The sequence below is a fragment of the Alosa alosa genome, chromosome 14 (assembly GCF_017589495.1).
Source record: "Alosa alosa isolate M-15738 ecotype Scorff River chromosome 14, AALO_Geno_1.1, whole genome shotgun sequence".
NCBI lineage: Eukaryota > Metazoa > Chordata > Actinopteri > Clupeiformes > Clupeidae > Alosa > Alosa alosa.
In genome coordinates this window covers 24,596,084-24,622,188 of record NC_063202.1, presented here as the reverse complement: position 1 = coordinate 24,622,188, position 26,105 = coordinate 24,596,084, and the positions used below count along the sequence as shown (strand labels likewise).

At 41.9% G+C, this 26,105-nt stretch overlaps 1 protein-coding gene across 1 annotated transcript; it reads left to right on the top strand.

The window, feature by feature from the left end:
* Positions 1-2,086: 2,086 nt before the first annotated feature.
* On the top strand, positions 2,087-14,115 carry tmem144b (transmembrane protein 144b). The gene is made up of 12 exons (XM_048263275.1): positions 2,087-2,294; positions 2,464-2,601; positions 3,745-3,867; positions 4,566-4,665; positions 4,893-4,973; positions 5,339-5,435; positions 6,703-6,776; positions 10,280-10,398; positions 10,533-10,652; positions 11,162-11,259; positions 12,796-12,849; positions 13,772-14,115. Exons 1-12 carry the CDS (start codon positions 2,219-2,221, stop codon positions 13,853-13,855), a joined length of 1,164 nt encoding a protein of 387 aa, XP_048119232.1. The 5' UTR covers positions 2,087-2,218; the 3' UTR covers positions 13,856-14,115.
* The last annotated feature ends 11,990 nt before the right edge of the window (positions 14,116-26,105 follow it).

The window sequence follows — 26,105 nt, the reverse complement described above, 5'->3', positions numbered from 1 at the left end:
CAAAGGTGCATCTACTTAATGCTGACTTGAAGGGGGCGAATATTTAAGCAATTGCTTATTTTGCATTATACATTTTGATTAATTAACCTTAGTCTGTAGAAATTTGCTATCACTTTGACATTAAAGAGGGGATTTTTCTTAAGTATTGTAAAAAAAAAGCCAAACTAAATCTAAATTTCAATTCAATTTCAATGTATTGATACTTATAGTGTGATGTCACGATTGCCATGGTCTCAAAACACTTAAACAATTATAAATTATAAAAACAAAACAAAATGATAAATTATGGGTAGAAATAAAACAATGAATGAATAAATCAGTAAGACAATATCCCCTGGTAAATACGAACAATGACGCAGCAGAGTCCGTGAAAAAAGGGTGATTAGGGAGCTAGTGGTTGACCAAAATGTCGAAAGAAAAAAAAAAGCTTTTTTTCACAGCAAGATGCCTTAGACCTGTTGATGATCATGTCATATTTGTAAGTCTCAATCTGTCCATTTCTTTCCACAAAACACAGCAAAAGTCATCATTTAAGGGGTTATTTTTCTAAATGTTCTTCTGGGGGGCAAGACCCCGAACCCTACCATTGCTGACTTACTAACTTTCTGAGGTGGGCAGGGGGGCCCTTTTCATGTCTGTGCCCAGGGGCCCAGTGGCTCATAATCCACCCATGTGTGTAAGGTGCCCTTTTCCACTGTATACAAATGTTGATAATATAAAATATCGTATAAAATACATATAAAAAGAAAACTTCATCAAAATAATGTTAGGTTATTAAACATACATCTAACATCAATTTGTAGCCTAATGCAAACATTCCAAATAATAGACTCAAACAAAAATAAGATAGGCTAGGCTAGGCCTACTTCATCAATTATTTGACAAAAGTCGTTTAACAAAACCTCAGATTTAAGTATTTAACTTAATCGTAGTCGCATCATGATTCTAAGCATTGCATTCAGCTTTTGCAAATAGTGGCGGCTGAATTTTGTTTAGGGGTGCTCTACCATAGCCTATAAAGACAGAGATTCTTGAGAACCGGTCTCTGCAGAATAGCTTTTTTCATAAGGCGGGATGTAATATGAAGTGAGGAGCCTTAGAGCAGATATTAGAGCATTTCAGGAATGTGCAAGCAACGCCGCATGACTCATCTCGTGTAAATTGGCCGCAGTCAGCTGTGGTAAATAAAAAGGGGGAAAAGGTGACTTCTTGAGAGTGAAATTAGATTAAAGAAGTCATAGGCTTCGGTTGAATTGAAACTGGAATTAGTTAAGCTCTCTAAGGAAACCACAACCTTGCTGTCTGAGAAGCACAGACTACCTTTTGCTGGGAATAACCTACATCATCTGACATTAGGGTTGCCACCTGTGTCTGACAAAAATCCTGGACATTTTGACCATCCAATCGACCTTTTTGTTTGTAAGCAACGGCGCCTTTCGCACATCTAACCCAAGATAAAAACCTTCATTCTAAGCGACAATTGTATAGCTAAAATTAGTAAGAATGACAATTTCTAGTTATTTGTTTAGTTAATTGCTTTAGCTTTATTTAATAGCAACCTTTATTATTTTGTTATATTTTCAACAGTTTTTAGTTGTGGACACCTGGGGGCAGTATTGAGAAAAAAGGGGGAATACATAATTAGGTTCTGCTTTTTTGCTGATGTGGAATAAACTTTCCTTTCTCTGTCTCTCCTTGTCCCACACACTCTCCGTCTCCACCTTACCATTTCTAATGAACCTCCACGGTGCCTGCCCCCACCACCACCACCCATGTTATGCTACGTCATTTTTGTAGAGCCAATAAGGCTGTGCATACGTTTATGGACGTAGGCACGATTCAATTAAACTGAAATACACATTTTGCGCATCATTTACAAAAATCAGGGACATTCAGTGTCCAGGATTTTTATTTTTATTTTCCTGGGCAGACCATGAAAATCCTGGACAATCAGGAAAATCCTGGACAGGTGACATAGTTTCTGACATCGTTTTATAGGTTAAGCGCACAGCAAGCTGAACATGATTAATCGTCTAATTGGCCGGCAGATTGTCACTCTCGTCATTAACAGAGAAATAAAAGTTATTAATTCCAGGTGAACCAAAACCAGCAAGGCGAGTTTGTTGGCTCTGCGGCTAAGGCCGTAACGCCAATCTCAACTATTCAACCATCCAACCTATTGACCATCACTTTGACTACACAGGGCTCGCCGTTGAGGATGACATCATGGAGAATGCACGTTTTGTTCTCCCTTAACATCCTATGCACCATGGTCGCCGCAAACGGAGAATCAGGTAGGCCTAATCATTATAAGTTACATGAGACGAACTTGCGTTACGGCAGACGACTACAATTATAGTCATAGTTAGTTTCTTGATTTATTCATACTTATTTAACAGGCAGAGCCGCGTATGACACGTAATGTTAGAAACTGACCCACACATTTCTGTCACCTCCGCACAGATTTGGATGCATCTGCTTTTGATGTCGAGCTGCCATGGCCTTTGTCTGGCGAAGTTTTGGGCTATATCGGATGTGTGGTGGCGGCTGTCCTTTACGGAAGTCAGTACATCCCCTTGAAAAAGGTGGAGACGGGCGATGGTGAGATGTTGAATTTTAACACAATTATAGATAAAACCAATAAATTAATGTTTCAATGCTGATCTTACTAGTGCCTTTCCAAAAATTGGTCAAGTGACGAATGCTTTGTAGTGATTTATTTGTAAATTTAAGTGACTTAAATTTATAAACTTTATTTTACTTACTTAATTTAGGCTACTTAATCCAGATATGGCAGAGTTCCACGTGTTGAAATTAATTGGTCAGAGTTCAGTTATCTAAACTTCCTGACTATTCGCCTTATTCACCCGGCACCAAGAACGAGGCTAAAGGGTACACTTGCATTACACCTCAGTGCAGCAGATGGTGGTCATGCACTCCGTTTGCAAACTGTCCCCAAAAAAAGCTCTCCGAAAAAGAAGGGTTCGCTGGCCTGTTCTTCAGTGAGTGTGTGGTTTTTTTTGTGGCAGTTTGCAAACGGAGTGCATTACCTCCACCATCTGCTGGACTTAGGTGTACAGGGCAAGTGTACCCTGTAGCCTCGCTCTGGCTGCCGGGTGAATAAGGCGCATTAAATCCAACACAACTCAAGTGTGGTTGATGGTGTTGACATAACTGGATGAAGTGATCTATTGTAACACTGATCACTTTTGAGTGAAGACCTTAGGCCAAAACTTGTTGGGCCATATGCAACCTATAAGCCAAGGTAATGGCAGCTGCAGTGTTAAGCATGTCAGTCATGGTTTATTTATTCCTGATTACAGTTGGCCAACTCTAGTAATATGGACTGTTTTTGTTGCACATGTAGGGTATTGCACATTGGCATTCAAACATGTAATTGCCTGTTGACGCTAAACAGAGTTCTTGGTTACACTGTCACTTTTGGCAGGGATGTTGTGTATGTGCACGTTTAACCTGTTGAATTGACCTCGTCAGCCCTTATCTCGCCCGGACTCAAACCTTGGCCCCGCTAGCGAACGAGCCATCTTATTCTAGCATGTTTGTGAAGGCACTGGAAGGGAGGGTTACCTAATGTACATGCTGTACAGAGCTATGTACCAGCTGGCCACACACCTGACACTTAACAGTTTATTTTTTAATTCTGTGCGTCTAACATGTTCTTAACATGACATGTTCTTCTAGTAGGTGGACCGATTGAACATTAACAGTGTATTGTTTCTGCAGGCATGTTCTTCCAGTGGGTGAACTGTCTGGCAATCTGGCTGGTGGGTTTCCTGGGGAACCAAATCCTCCACTCACCGGCTGTGCATCCATTGGCCATGTTGGGTGGAGCCATCTGGGCTACAGGTGAGGCCCCATGTAAACCCACCTACTGTTCCAAAGGGCGAAACGGCAAAGCTGAGGTTTTTGGGCATTTCTGCGTGACAGGACAGGCCCATGTCTATTACACAGAAGCCAGGGTTTCCTGACCATTGAAACCAGAGGTTTACATCCCTTAACCCTTCAAGTTGCCCGGTGTCAGCAACCTTGATAAGTCTTGATAGTTCATTGTGTGTGTTCTAACCTTTGACCTTAATGGTCTTGTGTGCCCTCTTACTTAATGTGCAACGCCTGAGAATCGGTCGTTCCAGGTTCAATTCCTGCCATTGTTGGTCTGTGTTACTTTGTCTGCTTTAACTGTTGACTTTATTTGTGAATATGGGGACATGGTCTCTTGTCTTTGCAATACAACAGAAGGGGATTATTGCACACTCATAGTAAAATGACTGCTGTAGAGGAGAAGGTGTTTTTCAGATTACGATCATCATGTCTTCGATTCGATATTGTGTATGTTTTCATCCAAAAATACAAGTAGTAAGATATAAACAAAGTCTGAACACGGCAGATAATCTGACAGACAGATAATCGATTATGGTCAGCCACTGCGTCAATGCAGCATTGTCCATGTCTGCATCACGATGCATCGATTATTTGATTAATTTCAACACCTCTATGACCAACCTCCTTACACCACCTCACCTCCTGTCCTGTCCGGTCCTTTTCAGGTAACATTACTGCGATTTCCATCATAAAGTCTGTTGGTCTGGGCCTGGGTGTCCTGTTGTGGGGGTCCACTGGACTGCTGATGGGGTGGGCCAGCTCAAGGTAACGCCTCCAATACAGAAAATGTCCACAAAGCCACACCACAAAGCCAGCTTGCGTTAAAGATAGCTGGTGTATCCAAATGTCCACACTACAAAGCCAGCATGCGTTAAAGATAGCTGGTGTATACTATCCAAATGTCCACACCACAAAGCCAGTGTGTGAATCTTGTTTGAATGCTGTTTGATATGCATGTGTGTGCTAATCGATCTCCCTGTGCTTGTCCTAAGGTTTGGTTGGTTTGGCATTGGCACACAGGAGGTGTCCAGGCCCGTGCTGAACTACTGTGGCGCAGCCCTCTGTCTGTTCAGGTGAGGCGTTGTGGGCATCTGGGTATGTGGGGTGTCTACGGTTATTCACATTAGTAATAGGAATTGGGTAATAGTAAAGAAGTAGAATGGCGTAGATCTTGAAATGTCGTCCTGCAATCTGGCAAAGTGCGAGAGGGTAGAGTAGAATTATCGGTCCCATGTTTGATCACATGGATAGTCTGCCCAGATCATCAACAGACTATCTATTGTAAACTACAATTTGGATTTTATATACTGCACTTGAATCTTGAATCTTAACAGCTCCAGGGCTGGCCTCTGGAGGTGATTGTTCTGGCTGGGGGTGTTAAAGTGTGCTGGGGTTGTTCAGGCTGGGGGTGTTCAAGCGTGCTGGTTTTCCCCTCCAGCTTGTGCATGTTCCTCTGCGTGAAGAGTAATATAGAGCCCCAGATCAGACACAGGATGTCCCAAATACCAGAGGCGTCCCCCCTCCTCATAGACCGGGTAAGTGTGTGTGCGCATCACCCCTCATAGACGGAGTAAGAGTGTGTGTGTCTTCTCTATGGTGTATGGTCACTGACTGTGTGTGTTAGCCATTTTGTGATGCCCCAACTATGAATCGATTAATTCCAGCACGCACACAAGATTGTGTGTGTGTCTTCTCTATGGTGTATGGTCACTGGCTGTGTGTGTTAGCCATTTTGTGATGCCCCAGCTATGAATCGATTAATTCCAGCACGCACACAAGATTGTGTGTGTGTCTTCTCTATGGTGTATGGTCACTGGCTGTGTGTGTTAGCCATTTTGTGATGCCCCAGCTATGAATCGATTAAGACCAGAGAAATGGGACATAATGGCGGTTATTAGTTAAGATAAATCCTTACTATTTAAACACGTTTCTTTTAAAAACTGAAGTGGCATTGATTTTTAAAATGGACTGTACTTCCTGACATTGAAACTACCACTAGTCTTTGCACCACTGTGGACTTATAGCGCTTTACAGACTAATGACTCACATACACATATACACACACCAATGGCTACACACCAATGGCATTAGCCAGGGCTATTGCATAAACTGAGATTGAAATCTACCCTTTCATAAATCTGATCATAAACAATCCCCATCAGTGTTCCCGTTCTGATTAACATCCCACGCAGACAGACCTCGTGCCTCAGACGTTGTGATTGCCTCGGAGTGCGATCGCTCGTGATGTGAGCACCCTTTTGGGCTACCAGTGCTTAAACTCAACCCAATGATCATTCTATAGAGAGGCATACATTAGTCTGTGTGTGTGTGTGTCTCCTCTATGGTGTATGGTCGCTGGCTGTGTGTGTTAGCCTTTTTGTGATGCCCCAACTATGAATCGATTAATTCCTGCACGCACGCACACCTCCCGCACGCACACCTCCCTCCCGCGCACACACACACACCCCCCCTACCTCTCTCGCACAGCTGTCACACTCACTCTCAGTTAGGGATATTCGGCTTTTGGGTGAAAGTTCAGGATAAACCTAAAATTCACAATAACCTTTACAGGTGAACTTAATGTGATCTTCTCTGAACTTTTGAATGCACATGTCCCAACAGTTTAATGTTTCAGTACTTTCTGTACTGACTCCCTAACTTTTTGTGAGTAGTATAAATATACACGCTTCAACATGTCACAACTCTACAGTACTGAACTACTGTTCAGCAATGTTTAATTGCATTGGTTTGCATATTTTAACATTGTCATTGTAAGCAGCTTGCCTGTGTTTCCCTCCACAGAGACTGAACCCTGACTACTGTGATGACTCTGGGGCATGGTTGGACTCCATCTCCCCCAAGTCCAAACGCCTCCTGTGAGTAGCACTGTATGGAGCTTTCAATGATCTAGACTTCCCCAAGTCAGTTTGTGTTCAATGGGAGACCTGGACAGATGGTCAGATAAAAAGGGTCAGACATTGACCCTACTTGAAAGTCACCAGGGGCAAAGAGCTAAAAGAGTGTGAATGGTTAAAATGTCACTTGGGATTGGATTTGGTAAGAAGCTACTTAAATCACAAAGTGCACATGTGTGCTTATGAGACATGGCTTTATTTCTAATCTATTGATTTTGCATGTGTGCTTATGAGACATGGCTTTATTATGACCGCCGCGCAGCGAAGCGGCGGTCATATAGGTTTAGTCAGATTTTTTTTTTTTTTTTTTTTTTGCATGCCCAAATTTCCGTCAATGATTCCCGGGACACTGAAAGACCCGGGGTACCGCGAAAACTTGGTGGACATGTAACCCCACATGGATAGCATGGAACCATCGTTTTTCGTTTTGATCTGTAGCCCCCCCGCTGAATTGGACCCCCCCGAAAGGAGGGTAGGGCAGACACAGTTTTCTGTGAATATCTCGAAAACCGTAGGGTTTAGGAGGACCATTTTTTTTTTTTTGTATGTTGATCTCAAGGGGCCATGTCAACCCATTCCATAACCACTCATTTCATGTATAGCGCCACCTAGTTAAACACAAAAAAGTAAAAATGAGGTGGGTGTAATTGAAGGTATCTGTGACCTAACATAGTCTAAACTGCACGAAATTGGAAGTGTAGGATCATTATGACACCCTCTGTATGCACGCCAAGGTTTGTGGAATTCCGTTCATGGGGGGCCACACAATAAATTAATTTATGTTACTATACACCAACTGGCCTGTAGGTGGCCGGAGACAGTTTTCTGTGAATATCTCGAGAACCGTGGGGCCTAGGAGGTCCACCTTTTTTTTTATGTTGGTCTTAAGGGGGCATGTCAACCCATCCCATTACCACTTATTTCATGTATAGCGCCACCTAGTTAAAAATTAAAAGCAAAAATTAGGTGTTTTCATCTCAATATCTCTGGCTGACAAGGTCAAAACTGCACGAAATTAAAAGTGTAGGATCATTATGACACCCTCTGAATGCATGCCAAGTTTTGTGTACTTTCGTTCATGGGGGCCTTACAATAAAATAATTTATGTGTACATTTAGTGGCGTATTACACCAACAAGGATTCCGGGACACTGAAAGACCGGGGTACACAAAACTTGGTGAGCATGTACCCCACATGGATAGCATGGAACCGTCATTTTTAGTTTTCATCTGCAGCCCCCAGCTGGACTGGACCCCGAAAGGAGGGTAGGGCGAACACAGTTCTCTGTGAATCTTTTATGGTATGTTGGTCTCAAGGGCCCACATCAACCTGGCTCATAATCACTCATTTGTGATTTGCCCCGGTAAAAAATGAAAATCAGTAGGATTAAAAAGAAAGCCAAAATAAATATTCATCATCATCATGGCTGCATTTTCAGTATTGGCGAAGAAGTAGTCGTTTGTCCACTAGATGGCATCGTTGCAGTGAGGCGTAATTTTGTTGGAAGTTAAAAGTGGGTTGGAAAAACAATGGACCTTCCATACAAGGACTGTAATTTACCGCAGCTTAACATCTAATAAGGATAGGACGATGTTCACATGAAGTGTAATTCCCATTTCTTCTTGAAGCGAAATAAATCTGAGGATGTTTATCGGACATGCTTGGTTTTACTGCAGGCAATGTTAATCTTGTAATATCAATAAGGACCTAGGTAATGTTACCGTTAGCGTTGGTTGAGTGATGGAGGCATTTGATTTATTGCATTTGTAGAAAACTATAAATGCGGTTATACCAAGCAAATGTATAGCAGCACTGTTTGTATCTTTCGACTGTCATTTATTGCACGTGCTACAAAATCATTCTGTGCAATGGAAGATTTACCAACGTTACACCGGGTCTGATACAGTTTTGCCTATACATGCGTGAGACTGAGACGCCTGTTTATTTTGTTTTTAAGTGCGCAGCAGGGTGTGAGAGGGGAATCGATGTGCTTTGATTACAGCTTGGTAGTTGTAGTCTGTGAAATTAAAAAGCACGTGCGTGAAGTATCCAAACAATGACACCTTCATTTCATTATGGCTGCTTTAGCAAAACACCTTAAGCTACTGTGTAGTGGGTCCCATTTAGAAGTGGCTACTTCATTCGCGCTTTCCTTGACTCATGGAGCTGCGTGAATGTTATTACAACTTTTCGCCCGCGATATGACAGTTTAAGTCCGCTTTGATACTGTAAGGCGTAAAGCCATTGGTTTCAAAGGAGATTTTATTTGTGTCGCTAGCATAGCCTATTGACAATTTATGTTGTCAATAGGCCTACCTTATAATCCTACCTGTAGCTTAGGGAAGCTAACAACTTTCTATTAGGATCTAGTTTGTTAGTTACCGTTTTGTCATAACTCCCTGATGCATTTTGCATTAAGAATAGCCAGAGCGTGTATATCTCAATCGGAAAATTAAACAATATCGGGTGCCTATGGACTAGGCTGGGTGAACCCAGCCTGATCTGCCCGCTATTTATTTTTGATTTCTTAAAAGATTGAGCTTGGTCTGATGAAAGCCAGACTAGCCATGGACCTCAGTTAAACAATGCAAGGGAACATGAATCAGCCTATATTTGCACTAACAATAACGGACAAAAGCTCTTCAACTTTGGCCCGTTAAAATGTGTATGAACAGTCTAGCGGCGATTTCATCAAGGCCCATTTGGACATGTCAGTTATTTGCACCACTGGTTAGATGTAAAACAGCATTTCATTTCAGACTAGGCTACTGTTACTTAATTTGTGCATTAACAATAACGTTTCAGACTACTGTTACTTAATTTGTGCATTGACAATAAAGTATTACATGAACTAAAGATGACTAAAATCTTATGTAGAAGAAGAAACATTCACAAAAATCCATCCATCCAAAATGACCTTTGTTTTTGATAGCTGTTGAAAACGGCATGGAACTGACAGATGTTTTTTGTTTATAAATACATAAAAAAATAAATAAATAAATAACATTATGCTGATACCTTTTGCTTTTCCCAAATACAATGTAGCCTACAGGTGTAAGTGACCTTTCATCAATCCAGTTGCAATGGATGAACTGTGATGAACTGCCCTACTTGTGATTGTTTAGAGATTTTAAAGGTTTTATAACAATTCTACATCTTCTTTGGCTATTCTACAATCTATTCACCTTTTCAGCACCAGTAGGGTACTTTCTGTGCAGCCGCACACACACACTCAGGCATGCCAAACAAGCATACACAAAAGTTTCAAGAGTGGGGGATGGAGTAAAATATGGAGACAAATTGAAGTGTGATTTATTTTCGCGGAACGGATGTACAGGACTGAGCGGCGGTCATATTTTGTACCGCTATGCAGTACATCTAGTTCCTAATCTATTGATTGTGCATGTGTGCTTGAGACATGGCTTTATTCCTAATCTATTGATTGTGCATGTGTGTGATTTCAGAGGTTGCTCGCTGGCTGTCATAGCTGGGATCTTTTACGGCTTCACATTTGTGCCTCTCCTCTACATCAAGCACCAGGCCTTGGTCAACGGCAGCATGTTCGCAGGGGCCAGCCAGAACGGTGGGTCGTCACTGCTTTAACACAGTTAGCAAACCACTGCTTTGTACAATTGGACACCAGATTTAGGTGTACAGTAAGCTAATGGCATTAGCATGAAGTGGAACTGATTTTTGTGTGTGTGTTTGCAAGTGCAGATCTCGACTACTGCTTTGCCCAGTATAACGGGATCTTCCTGACAAGTACTTTATACTTCCTGATCTACTGTGTGGCCATGAAGAACAAACCTTGCCTATACCCCCGAGCCGTCCTCCCAGGTGCCCCTCCACACCCACACACCTCTAAACCCACCAGGTGCCCCCTCAACCTACACACACCTTTGAACCCACCAGGTACCCCCTCCACACACCCACATGCCTCTAAACCCACCAGGTAACCACTCTACACACACACACATCTCTAAACCCACCAGGTACCCCCTCCACACACACTTAGACCCACCAGGTATTCCCTCCACACACATACCTGGTGGGTTTAAAGGTGCATCTCCTCCACGCACACATACACCTTTTAAACCCACCAGGTATCCACTCCACACACACACACACACACACACACACACACACACACACACACACACACACACACACACACTCACACTCCCTGCCTTCTAACTGAGGAGGGTCCTTGGGATGCACACATTAAGATCCTACACAGGGCCACTCCCTGCCTTCTAACAAAGGAGGGTCCTTAGGATGGTACAAAATGCACCCCCCTCCCCCCCCACATTGCACAGGGCGTTTTTCTAATGTGCGTGTCTTTGCAGCGTTCCTGAGCGGGATCATGTGGGGATTAGCCACATACTCCTGGTTTATGGCCAACACCTACCTGAACACAATCATCACCTTTCCTATTGTGACTGCCGTGAGTACTCATTGCAAGGCTGTGTTCTTTATTATTATTATTATTATTATTATTATTATTATTATTATTATTATTAACCTGTATTTCTCATTTTAGTGTTATGTTCACATTAAGTGAAGTCTAGTCACTTTTATTTATATAGTGCATTTATCTATGCACAGAGTGCAACCCAAAGCGCTCACACACAAGACATTGACACAAGACAAAAGATGCCAGACAGAGTGGTGTTGTCACCAGCGTACCCGTGCGTGATGCCAAGACATAAAACATTTCACAAACAATAAAATAAAATAAACCATAAACAAGAACAAAAAAAACATTGGCCTTGCATATTGGTGACTCTCCTGGTATTTAACATATTGAGCAACATTGTGCTCTTGAACAGTCCATCGCAAGTCAGGTGCTCTTGAGCGTGTTTCAGGCAGGCCGGAGCTCCGGAAGCACGGGTCGGTTGTTCTCCGGGAAGTCAGCAGATCAGCAGTTTGGCGAATCTTCAAAAGTGACCCATCGTTGGCGTAGAAACATTCACACCTCTGGGAACATTACCGAGTCTTCCTGAACTGGAACTTGATAATTGAAATATTGGTAAAGCCAGTAGTTTAGCTGCCTGGCTTTAATATCTTTTGTAAGATAAAGGTATTGGTAATCTAATATATGAGGTGATCCAGTGGGAGTCTTAGAAAATGTGTAGAAAACATGGAGAAGTAAGTACGTAAGTTCCGTGTCAAAATTCCTCTGTAGAATGAGATGGTCCCAGTAGTCCAAATAGTTGCATTCAGTCAAAGGAAATGTCAACTTCTGTCTTTATCAAGTCCTCAGCCATGATTTCCATACACACGGGGAAAAAAGGTTGCTGGCTAATGTGAAATTGTGTGTAGTGTTTGGATCTTGTGAATAAACCTGTTCACTATGGATTTGTCAACACTGGGCGGGACAAGCCCATCTGTCTTGATTGTGTTGTACGTGTAAGTGCACTTTTATTTGTCTTACCCTTGACTTGATTAATGTGCCGTCTATGAAGTACTTGTTCAGCCATTAATCAAAAAAGCTATTGGGGTTGTTCTTAATCAGTCCCAGATCACGGATTTGAAATTGTAGGCTCGATGGCAAACTAGCAATTATGCCAAGAATTTATGTCTCTGGCATACAAATGTGCTTGAACCTTGTTCCACATTTTGTCAGTATGACTAATGTGATTATTGTCTACAAAGTTTGTAGGAGGCGGTTGATTATTATACATTACACTCAAGTTCAGGTAAATTCTTGTCGTATTTCTCGATTACTCTCACATGTCTGCATTCTAAAAACCTGCATTCTAAAAGACCGTGCAGTTTTGGCTCTAAATGGGGAAACGGTCAGATCAAGCAATATACTACTTCCCCTACAGATCCCAATCATTAGTGCTCTGGTGTGTGTAATAGTCACAGGTTACTGTTCTCCTATCTATCTATCTATCTATCTATCTATCTATCTATCATCAGTTTGTTGATGTCATTGCAACTGCTGTTTGTGTAAGCACATCTCTTTGTCCTCCAGGGTTACAGCCTTGTAGCAGCAATGTGGGGAAGTGTGGTCTTTAAAGAAGTTCGGGTGAGTTGTATTGGCATTCTGAATCTGCACACACATACTGATGCACAGAATGCTCACACTCACACACTTCACATTCCTTCCCACATGGAGAGGAGAGTTAGTCAGCTGTTCCCAGTAACCTCCATCCTGTCCAGTAAAGGCCCACCAATGAAGATGGATTGTAGTCAGTTAGGCATGATTAAGATATAGATTTGCTTATTTAATTAGGCATGATTTAAGATATAGATTTGCTTAATTACCTGGGTAAGTTAACTCTTGAGTAAGTGGTAAACCCTATCAGAGTTAACTCGGAGTAAGTGGTAAACAAGAGCCCTATGGTATTGATTTGTTAGGAGAATGAAGCCATACAGCTCTTCTATTAGGAGGTTTACCACCTACTCTGAGTTAACTAATCCAGGTTTGTCACTAAACCACATACTTGGAATACCCCCCAGTTCTCTCTGTGGTGGTGTTTTGGGTGATTTTTTTTTTTTTTTTTCTTCCTGTTTGTCTGTGGGTTGCGTACCCTCCTCTCTGCTCCATTTGCTCCTGGCTGATTGGCTGTTTTGGGAGCCAATGGGGGCTTGATTGTGTTGGGACTGGTGTGATGCTCCTTGCAATTTTACTAAGTGTTTAGTTTGATTACGCATGCGATACGCCAGGCCAAACCAGACATGGTCCCAGAGCCTGATGCGATCTCAAGAGGGGGAGGTGTTTAATTATGTTCACCATCCTCCTCCATGATTCTCTACATAATTATGCCATTGTTGTGGAAGATTGTGGTGTTCTGTACAGTGCTGAATGACTCACTGATCTGTGTGTTTTAAGTGCACACTCCAAATACACTTAGCTGTGCTCCCAGTGCTTATTCACGCCATTATGGTTTCTTTAATGAGGACCGTGCCCATGCAGTGTGGCCTGACTGTGAGTGTGTTGCCCACAGGGTCTGGCCAACTGCCTTGTGTTTATTTTGGCTGCTGCGGTGGTCTTGACTGGAACTGTGCTGACTGCCCTCTCCAAGATGTAATAGCTGTTCTCCAGATGACCAGCAGAGGTCGCTGTAGCTCTGGTGTCTTCTCACAGTCACCTCTGGACCCTCTGTGGTGAGATTACCTCTTCAGTTGCTGCTGCTGACCACTCACGTGACGAGAGCAGACTACTGGAAGCCCTGGCTGTCCAAACAGTGTGTGTGTGTGCGTGGTCAATTTAAAGTGATGTTTGGGGGAAAAATAAGTTAAAGTGAAAGAGTTGGTGTTTACAATGAAATAAAACATATTTATAATCAAATGGACCAAGTCAATTTTGTGTTCTGTTCTCGTCTTACTGTATATGTGAAAGAAAAGTCACAAAATGTGTTTGCCGTAACATTTATGATTTCAAATCACAAAACTGGTGGGAAAGTGTTTCCGGTAGTTAAAAATATGCTAGTGTTATAATTATCACTTTTTTTTAATTGTGTATTTGCTGCAGCACTGAGACTTCAATTTTCTTTTCATTGAGTGTGTGTGGTCAATTTACTTGAAATGGCTGGTTGCTGTTTTGGGTAGACTGACAGAACTGCTCAGTGGCTAAATGTGCATGAAATGGGATAAAGAATCCCTTAACAAAGCAACTACTAGCATGTCCTCACTTGCTAAGGTTGTGCTTGAAGTGTTCCTGCAGTGCCTTAACTGATTAGAGGCATGGTGTGAATGTGTCCAAATGTCTTCCTCTGAGAGGAGCCCAAAAGAGTGTCTGAATTACCATGGCATCTCTCCCTGCACTACATTCATGCTGCTTGAAGGCTACTGAAGATTCAATCCTTTGCTTTCCTTCTGATTCTCTATCAGCAGTTAAACCAAAGTCCTTTTAGGCAAGTTCCTCGACTCGGCGGCCAATATATTGTAACTCTTTTGGGGCACTTATCGGGCATGTATTCAAGCAGAAATGCACGTGTGCAAGGCTTCACTATGCCAACCTTGCTCCAGCAGAACATGATTGGCACGATGTATTCACAACACACCATATGATTGGCACAATGTATTCACAACACATGATTGGCTCCATGTATTCACAGGTCAACTTTTTTGTTGCGGAAGGGGCGGGATAAGTGTAAACAATTGCCATATTGGCGTTACAAACTAACCCCATGCATTTCTATGGGGGGATTTTTTTTTAGTGCTGTCCTCTCATTAGAAAGTCTCTGGTTAAACCACATACAGGGGGAAGTGAAGGGTTATGATTGACAGAGCACCCAGTTGTCTGCCCCACATACATCCCTGATGGCCTTACAACATGATGCAGACTCAACTGCCGCTGCCAAAGGCTCTGTTCGCCAGCGCAAACCCAGTGGAGTCAACTCTAATTGAAAACTGGCTCCTTTGGAAAGCTGAAGGTGGCAGAAAGGAGGCAAATTAGCAGGAATGTTTTGAGCGCAGCAGAGGGGGGATCTGAGGGCTGTGAGGTTGGCGTTCTCTCCTGCGTATGTGAAATAGATCAGTTTTCATCTCCACGGATTGTCACTGATTTGAAATGGGATAATGGTGATAAATCCCTCAAAGAGGATTAGTGGAAGAATGCCGACACTGATGTAGAAGGCCCTTGCCTCTTCGCACACACGCGCACGCACGCACACACACCCACTGCCGATGATTGCCATTCAGGTCAGCTTTTTACTAAAGCAATGTTAAAATACACAGACTAAAATAAGTCCCTTGATACCAGCCCACGGATAAATGTAGGCATGTCATGAGTGGCATGGCTGGTTAAGAGCTGGAAATTAATTAACACATTTTTATTTATTTAATTTAAAAACCTCATCCATACAGTGCATTGTCACAGTGATCTCAGTCTATTCAGTCAACATCTGAATTTGCCTACGCACTACAAGAGAGTATGGCAGGGCACAAGAAGAATTCTTGATAACCGTGACCATTTCCTGTTTGGGACAGCTTGGTGAAAACCAACGCATAGACAACTGAAGTGAATTTAAACAAATGACGATGAATATTATGGCCAGGCCGCTTGGTCAGGTCATTTCCTATGAGCCAGCTCTGACGGGGCTGCGATGCTGAGAATATGTTGGATTCAGGATGTAAGGGAATGAACTCAATAGTGGTCGTATTTGTGGGTCAGGCATCAGCCACAGAGAGCCACAGAGGAACGGCATCATTAGGGCCCAGTGAAGAATGAGTGGGTCAGGCGTAGTGGGTCGTCATGAATGCACAGTCCATTCAAACAGCAGGAATGAACTTTTAGGTAATACATTCAATCCTGCACCTGTTCATGAAGCTCCATAGAAACCGAGATGGCGCTGGGATCTTTTACAATCTGTAGTGGCTTTTATCCAAGTAGGCTTTTATTTGCATATTTGATCACAGAATTTGTTTCTGTGGATTTGCTGCTTCATTAACCAGAAGTAGAGATACAGACTGCTATACCACAGTGGAAAATCAGTTTTATCAAAACAACAAGACAGCCTAATTTTCACCTCATATCACATGCTGATGTCATTTGCATGATGTTTCTCTAGGTTCGGTGATTAGTTCTAGTCTTCACAGTGCTCTTTTAGTGAAAGATGCTGCTCCACATCCTCCTCTCATTTGGAGATCTGGGTACCATACACTCCTTTGTTTCACCATATTTTTTAGGTGACGCCAAACTGAGCACAAAATGACAAAAAAAGATAATAAACTGGAGTCAGACGGAAGGAAACTCCAGCACACAGACACACAGACATGACATGCTCAAGTGTGCTCAAATATGCCCAAATGTGCTCTAATGTGCTCAAATGTGTTTGAGGTCTTCTAGAAGTTCAAATTGCTTTCATTCTTGTCAGTTCTTTTTTGGGTCACACGTTAATAGTCCGCCCTTACACTACATATCTACACATGCTTAGATTATCAACAAACTAATTCACTGTTATTATTTACTGTTATTTACAATTCATGGTTATGATGGACTATCCAAGTGTTACACTCTTTTGAGTATGTTTTCGCTTTTGCACATCACACCGATCCAATCCTAGCACCCTGTCCCTGGTGGCACATCACACTGATCCAATCCTAGCACACTGTCCCTGGTGGCACATCACACCGATCCAATCCTAGCACCCTGTCCCTGGTGGATGGGCTGCCTGAGTAACTGAGGTGTGGTGAGGCAGCATCACTGATACGGTCTGGCCACGGATCAGCTGGTGAACACAATACCCCGGCTGCCACTGCCTTTTGAATATAAAGTACAAAGACTCCCGCACCCTGATAGGGACGGTTCAAAAAGAGGCCTTCATTACGGCACAGGGAGCAGGGAAATGTTATGAACTCACACACCTTATTCACATATTCTGACTTTGAAGCTGGAAGAGTGTGTGTGAAGGAGATGGTGGTGGAACATGAAAGAAAGGGCTAGAGAATGTGATTAATGGAGAGAAGGCTGGCGACAGAAGGATATTAAATAAAGGCTGAAGAGAAAGAGAGGTGACTGACTGCCAGGGGGGCTGGATTGGGAAATAACTTCATCTGCAAATATTCATTTGACCTATTCTGATTTCACCTATTCTCATCGGTCGATCATTTTGTTTGACCTATTCTCATCGGTCAACGGTCGTTTTTCGCAGCAGGGATGGATTTGTCTTCTTCTTTTGTCACTTTTCAGGAACAAACGAAGTGTGAGATTCCCCAGTTGCTCTTTGCAAGGCGGCACACAGTAGAACACTTAAAATAGCTTCTGAGGTTCACCAAGGTAACAGCAGGGCCTATGACATTCTACTAAGAGAAAGGCATCAATGACTTCACCCTTATTTAATTTTTGGATGTAAAGTGAAATCCAGTGCAATCCAACATAATCATTAGTGAATTTTATACATGGAATACTGATTTATATTGAAGTTTTGGTTTCAGTTGACAGTTGATCACAGTCTAATTTTGACTTAAACTAAATTTGTGTCTGCACATGGTCAGAGAGATATGTGAAATAGAGGCCTGGTATCTCTCCCCACCTGCATGTGTGTGTGTGTGTGTGTGTGTGTGTGTGTGTGTATAACTGCATAGTGTGTAATAACTGCATAGCTACAGGGCAGACTGTGTGGGTCATGGAGCGTGCATGGAGAAATGGCTCTGGTCTTATCTGGGAGGCTGTCTGCTATGCCAACTGGAAAGGAGGTCAGAAGAGGTTTCCAGGCTCAGGCCACACTCGACATCACCTCAACATCAAACCACACTTACCATCACCACGGCAACACAACAGTATCACGTGTCCACATCACCCAAACATTCAACACTATCACAACACTGACTCTACATCACCTCAGCCCCAAACCACACTTACAATTACAACGGCAACACAACAGAATCACATTCACATCACCCAAATACTCAACACTAGACACTATCACAACATTACCACAAAATCATTTTAACATCCTCTCAGCATCAATTTGACACCATCAGATCGCATTCTACATCACTGTGACAACATCGGATCACATTCCACTCCATCCAGTGTGGGTGAACGATGTTCTGCACAACCTTACCAGTATTTAACTGTTGCATGGAAGTTGCTCCCATCTGCATTTCAAAGACAAGTGAGAACCGCTGTGCTTATCTCAAGTTAGTCAGGCACACATTACCACCATATCACTATGCACTCTGAGCCTGACTGAGTGACTACATCAAAATGTTCATTTGATTGTGTGTAACACAAATAAATATGTAAATGTTGCAGTATTGCTAAAAAAGTGCACTAGGCTTTTGGATAACAGCCATCCAGAACACCATCCTCACTGGATTTGGGCGGAGGAATATTAAGACCAAATTTAAGCAAGAGTGAGCGTGTGATTCTGCGCTGACAGAACCAGGGCAAACTAATTAGTGCCCACCTGGCAAGACGAGCCGGTGTCTGCATAGGGCAGCGCTGAAACTGATCCAATTCCCCTCTGTGAGCATGGAACGTTGTGATGGAAAAGAGGATAACTTGTTCCCAGGGGCACAAGAGGTCTGCTTGAAAAGGCAGCTCATAATTTTCAGATAATGGGGCAACAAAGGTTAGAGAGGCCGGCCATCGTACAATCTCGCTTGGCTGCTCGCCTATCTAGTCGAGGCATTACCATTTGTTTCCACCTGATATGGAGTTAAAATTAGAATGACCCATGACCCTTCACTAAGCTCTCAGCACGTTGAATGGCATCACAGAGATTCTTTTTCTAAAATAAAAAAGCATAGATATTTGGATTTGTGGTCTCTTACCTTCCTTATCTTTCATAAACAGGCTGTCTGGGAACAGAGGCAGACATTCTCCAAACCTGCTCATCTCCAGTACTGTCATCTTCCTTTCTATCTCCCAGGCTCGGCCAACCCCGAGCACATTCAAACTTCATCATTGTTTGTCATTGGTTATTTTTTATGTCATGTAATGATTTTATTTTGACATTTACAGTAAGTCATCTCATCTTTCCTGTCATGAATATTATCCAGCTGTGATGAGTCTATTTCCCTTTGGTGCTAATCATCAGGCTTTTAATGTGTCTTAAATGGACATGGGACAGAGGAAATAGACATGGGACAGGGAAAGGAGACAATGACAGGCAGGCGCTTTGTTATAATTATGTCTGGGTTTCACCGCTTTGTAATGATTACGAATGGGTTTCACCGCTTTCCCAGGTTCTGATCTCGTGCTCCCTTACGAGTTCCCTTAAAGTTGGGCAAACATTCTAGGTGTACTTATTTTCTTTCAACATTTTACTGGGAAAAAAGTTCAAAATGTTTGATTTAGACGGTGGCTTTAGTCCAGCATCCATGTTTGGTTGTCAAGATCAACAAACTCTCCAGATTGTGGGTGTGTGTTTGCAAACGTTCGCAATGAACTCAAAGCGTGACATCATTTCCCTTTGCTTCCTATGAACGCACCTCAGATCTGGCTAATGATCATCATCATTGTGTCCACGTCTGAGGGCTCTCTGAGTTTATCTACGTGGCTGACATGACTAGTGCGGACATAAGAGATGCATGAGCAACACTGTTTCTAATTCTGTGGCTGTATTTTATCCTGAATGCTCCCACAGACCTCTCTGAGGGGCAGCTTCAGTGGCATTTTTGGGGTGAAGCTCTGCATTAACCCCTGAATGAGGGGGCAGCAGAAGGTGTTTTTCCGAGGTCTGTCATTCCTCGTTCTACCTTGTGTGAATGGCTGACAGGTGGGTGATGGCCTGCAGTGTGGGAACGGGGTGCAGGGGGGCAGATGATGTCCCTCAGTGCTCATCGTTTTGCCTCTGCTTCTGAACTGCCCGCAGCTTACAACACATGCATGCATTCATGCATATATCCATTCATATGGAAATGAGGCCAGGGCCACTTCAGGCAGCAGGGCCAGATCAGTGTGTAGCACTGAGTTGTTTTGTATGCTGCCTGCTTCTCACCAATTTCCACCAGTCAAATGAAATGCATGGTGCCAACTGGTCTCAAGCACAGTTTTCTTGACCGCGTGTACAAGCATACCCATTAAGTCAATCTGAAATCAATCCGGAAGTGAGACGTTTTGATGAAAGAATAATAACTACCTGGGATGGCTCAGGGTTTTTGGTACTGATGTGGAAGATTTCTATTCAGATCCTGTGCTTCTCTGAGGTATGTCTTTGAAAGAGTGCAAGACAAAGAGACTCACAGCTCAGGGCAGAATGTATAATGGAATGGAATATATTTCCAGTATGGCTTCATCATAGAGATTTTAGAATTCTGAACAGTCTACATTCACACAAATGATGAAACAGCTAGACAATTTTTTGTAACTGTAAAAATGATCTGTACAAGTAATTGGCAATATGACAAATAGCCTATGCCCTACACTTACAAATCTATTCTACGGGTACGGATCGGTTTTACAGCTACATATAATCCTACAGTTACAAATATTTTACCATTACAAATAAATTCAATTACAAATCAATATTCTACACACAAAAAGCTGTCCAACAGTTACAAATCTTTTCTGCAGGTGACTTTTGCACCACCTTAGAGATGAGAAGCGTCTCATAGGCCCTCTGTATTGTGTGTGTGTGTGTATCAGGATTTGTAACAGTAAAACTGATTTGTGATTTATCGGAACTCCCCTATTACCGTCGGTCCCATGTTTCCGCTGTCTTGCGTGTATGTGTCATTTAGGCTAATATCCATTTCTATACAAACCAAGACGGCGGATTCCTAACGAAACACAAGGACCCACACCATAGGTGTATCTAAACAGTGTTGTAAGGCTGCGTGTACACATCCACTTGGAGCTCCAGTGGAATTTTAATTTCATGACAAGAATTCTCGGTTTAACCGTTCATGGGCCATTGAAACAGCATAAATAGGCGACCCATCAGGCTATTACTATAACTCCGAGCGTGGTAAACAAAATGGGATATTTCAGGCAGTAGGCTAAATGCTCCCGTGCAATGCACCAAACCAGATTTTGTTCAAATCTACACACCTATGGCTACTTAAAAATGTAAGGTTCATTTAGCAAATGTTATTTTGAAGTGTTAAAAAACATTGTTGTTTTAGAATTTCCAAACAAAAGTGGTGATAATTGGGGGTGTTACGATAAGTAAGGAATAGGCTAATGGACATTAATGCACGGTCGAGGTTATAAAATGGCCCCAACACAAAGCGGAGTGCATTAGCCTAATTTCTGTGAACAGACCTTGGAGTCCATTATCCCGCTTATTCCACTGTTGCCACTTGCGTTGTGTTTATTTCCTGTTACAATTTAATCGCTAAAACGGTCTTGTTTGTAGAACTAATTTCTTCCGACACGTAGGCCTATATTAACTAATTTCTCAACTTGCAGGACAAACTGCTGTTACTAGTTCTAAATGGATGGTTGCTACGCCAAAGGCCAGTCGTTAGTTCTATCTCTCCTGTTGTCAAGCAGGCGTATACATGGATTTCTTTGGAACGTCACGAAAACATGCGTGCGCAACCAAGAGGCAGAAAGCACCATAGAACAGCATAGAGCAATGCAAAAGAGCAAAAGAATAAAATGAGTTTTTGTGCTGAAAACTGCACCAATTCGAAATCACGATGGTTAGAGAATGTTAAATATGCATGTCTTCGCCAAAAATGACAAAAATACGATGTTATATTAATAATCCAAATGAACGTCAAACTTTGAAATATAGTCTGAAATGAGATGTTATTATCATTGAGACAACAGGGGTATACAAAAAAATCCGATTGTAGCTTACAACAGCCAACTATTTAGGTTAAGTTTATAACGTTGTGGACGGCCACTAAGCGTCTTCTGCCTCACGGCTGCGCGCGCATCTAGTTTTGTTGGTAAACGGGAAACCCGGGTATCCCAAGATTCTGATGAACTTTAGTTTTGAAACATCGCTATTTTACTTAGCCTGCGGTCATCCATCTAGCTAAAACATAGACTGTATATATAGAACTGGACAGTGTGCCGTCTGTTAAGAGTGATGCGAGCGTTAGTCCAGAGCCCCCTGGTGGCTGCCTGCAGTACAATGTGTAACTCCGCCCATCCCCATGTATTTCAATGGCCAAGTAGCCAACTTTCCGTGTCACTTTTCTCACCTAAAACTATTTTTGTATCAACAACTTTTTATTCGAAAAAATGGTTTTCAAGATGCTTCAATACACACAATTTTTCTTTTCTCGCTGAAATTATTTTTTTTAATGTTATATTAACAAATCTAAAAAGGGCGTGTTTACACCTATGATTGACAGCTGGCTGGCTGCAGACACGACGCTTTGTCCATTATATTTTACCGTCTAGGCTGCAGACACTACCACGCCATCCCTCAAGTGTTGCTGTCATTATCATTAGGCTATATCTTATCACAGTCTGACTAAATACATATTGATAGTCATACATTGTGTAGTTGTTTGTAAGAGACATCGTTGTTAGTTGTTACAGATTCTTTGTGAAAAAAGATATGTGCTGTTCTTTCGTAGATGCTAAGTATATTAGCTTAGCATGCTACATCATGCTAGCATTAGCCAGTTGATAGGTAAAGTAAAAGGGCTCTGCTATGGTTTAACGTAACCAGTGATTGCCGCCATCATCGTTGCAACTTCATTTGAATACACTTTGTCACTGGAGAAGGCGATGTTAAGTTTCATTAACGTTAACTCTTGCTTAGTTTTGCGAATGGCAATAAACGCCACCTAGCCTGCTAGGTCGACAACCTCGGTATGTCCATTTATGAATCAGCCCGACAAATAACTTTACTTGTGTTTTAGTGAACACATTATTGGACCATAGCTTAACGTGAGGTAGGATTCAAAGTTACAAATGGACAATTTGCTTAGTATGCTCATAACAGCGGTATCTGAAAATGCTGAGTTACGGTATCCTTGTTACCTGCTATTGCACTGCTGGAGAAGCATTTTGCATTGGTATGATTTGATCAGGTATTGCCAGTGATGTGTAAATCCTCCCATAGACGTATCCCATTTCAAAATAATACGTCTAAATTGAAAACTGTGACAACTCATTGATAGGCTCTCTCAATATGTCTGTAATCGTATGCCTCTACCACAGGCTTGCTAGTCTTTCTGTGACAACTCATTGATAGGCTCTCTCAATATGTCTGTAATCGTATGCCTCTACCACAGGCTTGCTAGTCTTTCACCAGAGAGGGTGCTCCATTATAAATAAAAAATGTAATGCTGCAGCCTTCATGTCAGCTGTTAAAATATGACAACATGGACCTACTACATCAGGATACTCTGTAAACATTTTACACATAATCAGGAAACTACTTTGCTGTTCAGTGTGTGATGTGTTTAAAGTGGTACTACGTTTAAAGAAACATTTTTATTCTTTGTTTCAAGTGCATAAGAAAATACCACATTATGATGATGATGGTTATGGTTACCCTTAACAAATACAAAACAATATAATACTTAAAACAGGGATCAATCAATAGCCTAATGAAATAAACAATGAGGGGGGAAAGCAATAATAAATAATAATGCCCATTCAATCAATAATATCAAAAACATGGTAAGACTACATTAAAGAGAATATCAATAATAAAAAAATTAAAATTAATCAACAGCCTATAATGAAAATTAAACAGTACTACTGCATTCAAACCATAATGTATAAGAAGTGCTTAAAAGACCAAAAACTATCACAAGAACGAAGAGCACTGGGCAACTCATTCCACCAACATGGAACCACTGAGGAAAAGAGTCTTGAATTTGACCTAGCATTTAAGACTGAAGCTCATCAGAAGACCGCAGTGGGCGGTTGGGGATGTATATCTTGATCATTGAATTAAAATAACAAGGAGCAGATCCAGTCAGTGTCCTATAGGCCAAAGTGAGAGATTTAAATTTAATTCTGGCTACTGTAGGGAGCCAATGGAGAGTAACTAGGAGAGGAGTTACGATGTGTCCTCTTTGGCTGATTGAAGACCAGTCATGTTACAGCATTCTGAATGATATATCACACAAAAGAAATAAAAAAAAACATTCAATATTGATTTAGTATCAACAAATAATTATTATTTTAGTAACGTCTACATCTTTGTGTAGGCAATGGCCTCTGACTTAAATACCAAGGCAGTTAAATGACCGTGGTATGGTATAGTCTACGTGATACACAGGACTACACAGTAAACCCATTTAAAAAGCATAATCATCTCAGTATACCCATTTAAAATAGGCAAGGATACGTATTTAATAACATTTGGGGTTGCTCACAGTATACCCACCACTACAACTAACTAACTAGACTACACCACTGGTTAAATGGCGCATTGCAATTTACAATTTGTGTGAGTTCAGGGGCATACAGAAAGTTGAAGTTTGGGTGACATCAATAAAGAAAATAGAAACAAAGGGATGTGTACAGACTCAAGTATGAATGATGTCACATTAACAGAAGGTTCAGAGCAGCGGCAGACTTTTCTTGGTGCCACGCAAGTTATTGAAAGTCATGTGTTTTCAGAACGTAGTGGTGCTGTGCCATGTCCCATGTATAAGGGGCTTCATGTTGATCCAGTGACGGTGGGTGATGATGTCAGGGAGATGGATGTCAGGGGACTTGGAGAAAGGGGGAGGACATGCCACCTCAGACCACTCCAGCCAAACCACTTCACGTAGGCATTCCCTTGCTTGCAGACTAATGTAGATCATGGAGACCACCTTGCCGCCACCTCCAGTACATTCAGCCATCACCCATATCTTACCTGCAAAAAGGAAAGTTACAATAAAGTTAGTCAGACAATTTTACAACATTACAAAGCATCTAATCAGGCACTCAACACCACTAGTAATACCAATTAATTAAATATGTGTGTGCAATAAACTTTACAGCCTACTTAATGTTAACTACACATTTAAATATGCGGTGTGAATGTTATTAACTTTAAGTCAGCTTGAAAAATAACGTTATCAGTATGACTGATCATGGACGTTAGATGACAAACTAAGGTCTTTCTCAAATGTTCACCGATATCCCTGGGAAGTGACTGGTTCTTGGCGTAGTGTTTAATGCAGGCGTTTCATTTATCGATCATTCACTTATGCGGTCTACAACTACCGACCTACCGATCTATTTTTTTTACAGTCTATGCTACCGACCTACCATCACAGAAGTAGCTCTAACAGGTGTCTGTCGTTAACGTTAGAAAAAATGCAACGCTGGCAAACTGGCTAGTAGTTACATTAACATGACGGGTTGATGAGGTCCATGCTTCACATTACGTTAACGTTAACTTGCGTTGCTTTATCACATCATACCGTTGCTTTATCACATCATATACTGTACTGACTGTCTAGTGTTATTAATCCCCATGTACAGTCAATGGTTACTCCATGTTGAGATGGCATACATTAAGATTGAGCTATTTGAAAACAGCAACAACTAATAAAACCAAGTATATCATGCATCGACTGTTACGGGAGCTGTGTGCTAATCTTCACTTCAACAACTAACTTAGCCTCCCGTTAACGGTAACGTTAATGTAGCTGCTAACGTTAGCATCTAATTCGCTGTCCGTATTTCTGTTGTTAGCTCATTAGTATTCACCATACTAAATTGTCACAGTCTATAATCAACATAATAAGCTCTCTTAGACGTATTTAAGAACACCAATAGACAAAAAAAACTTTTCAATTGATACGCAACACTTACCAGACAAGAACAAGCCGATTGTTGTTTGTACTGTTTAGCTAACTCACAGCCGTAAAATTCATCCAGCCAGCTAGCCTTCTGCCGAAGTCGACCTGCGTTGTGGAAAGGAGAAGGGGCGGTTTCACTTGACAAGGGGCGTGTTTAACTTCGCTGAG

What these genes read in the sequence shown, in the direction of transcription:
- tmem144b (XM_048263275.1), top strand. Translation starts at nt 2,219, where the DNA reads ATGACATCATGGAGAATGCACGTTTTGTTCTCCCTTAACATCCTATGC. An exon ending in CCCAAGTCCAAACGCCTCCT is followed by an intron (nt 6,777 to 10,279) that starts GTGAGTAGCACT and finishes GTGTGATTTCAG; the next exon opens with AGGTTGCTCGCTGGCTGTCA. An exon ending in CCCCCGAGCCGTCCTCCCAG is followed by an intron (nt 10,653 to 11,161) that starts GTGCCCCTCCAC and finishes GTGTCTTTGCAG; the next exon opens with CGTTCCTGAGCGGGATCATG.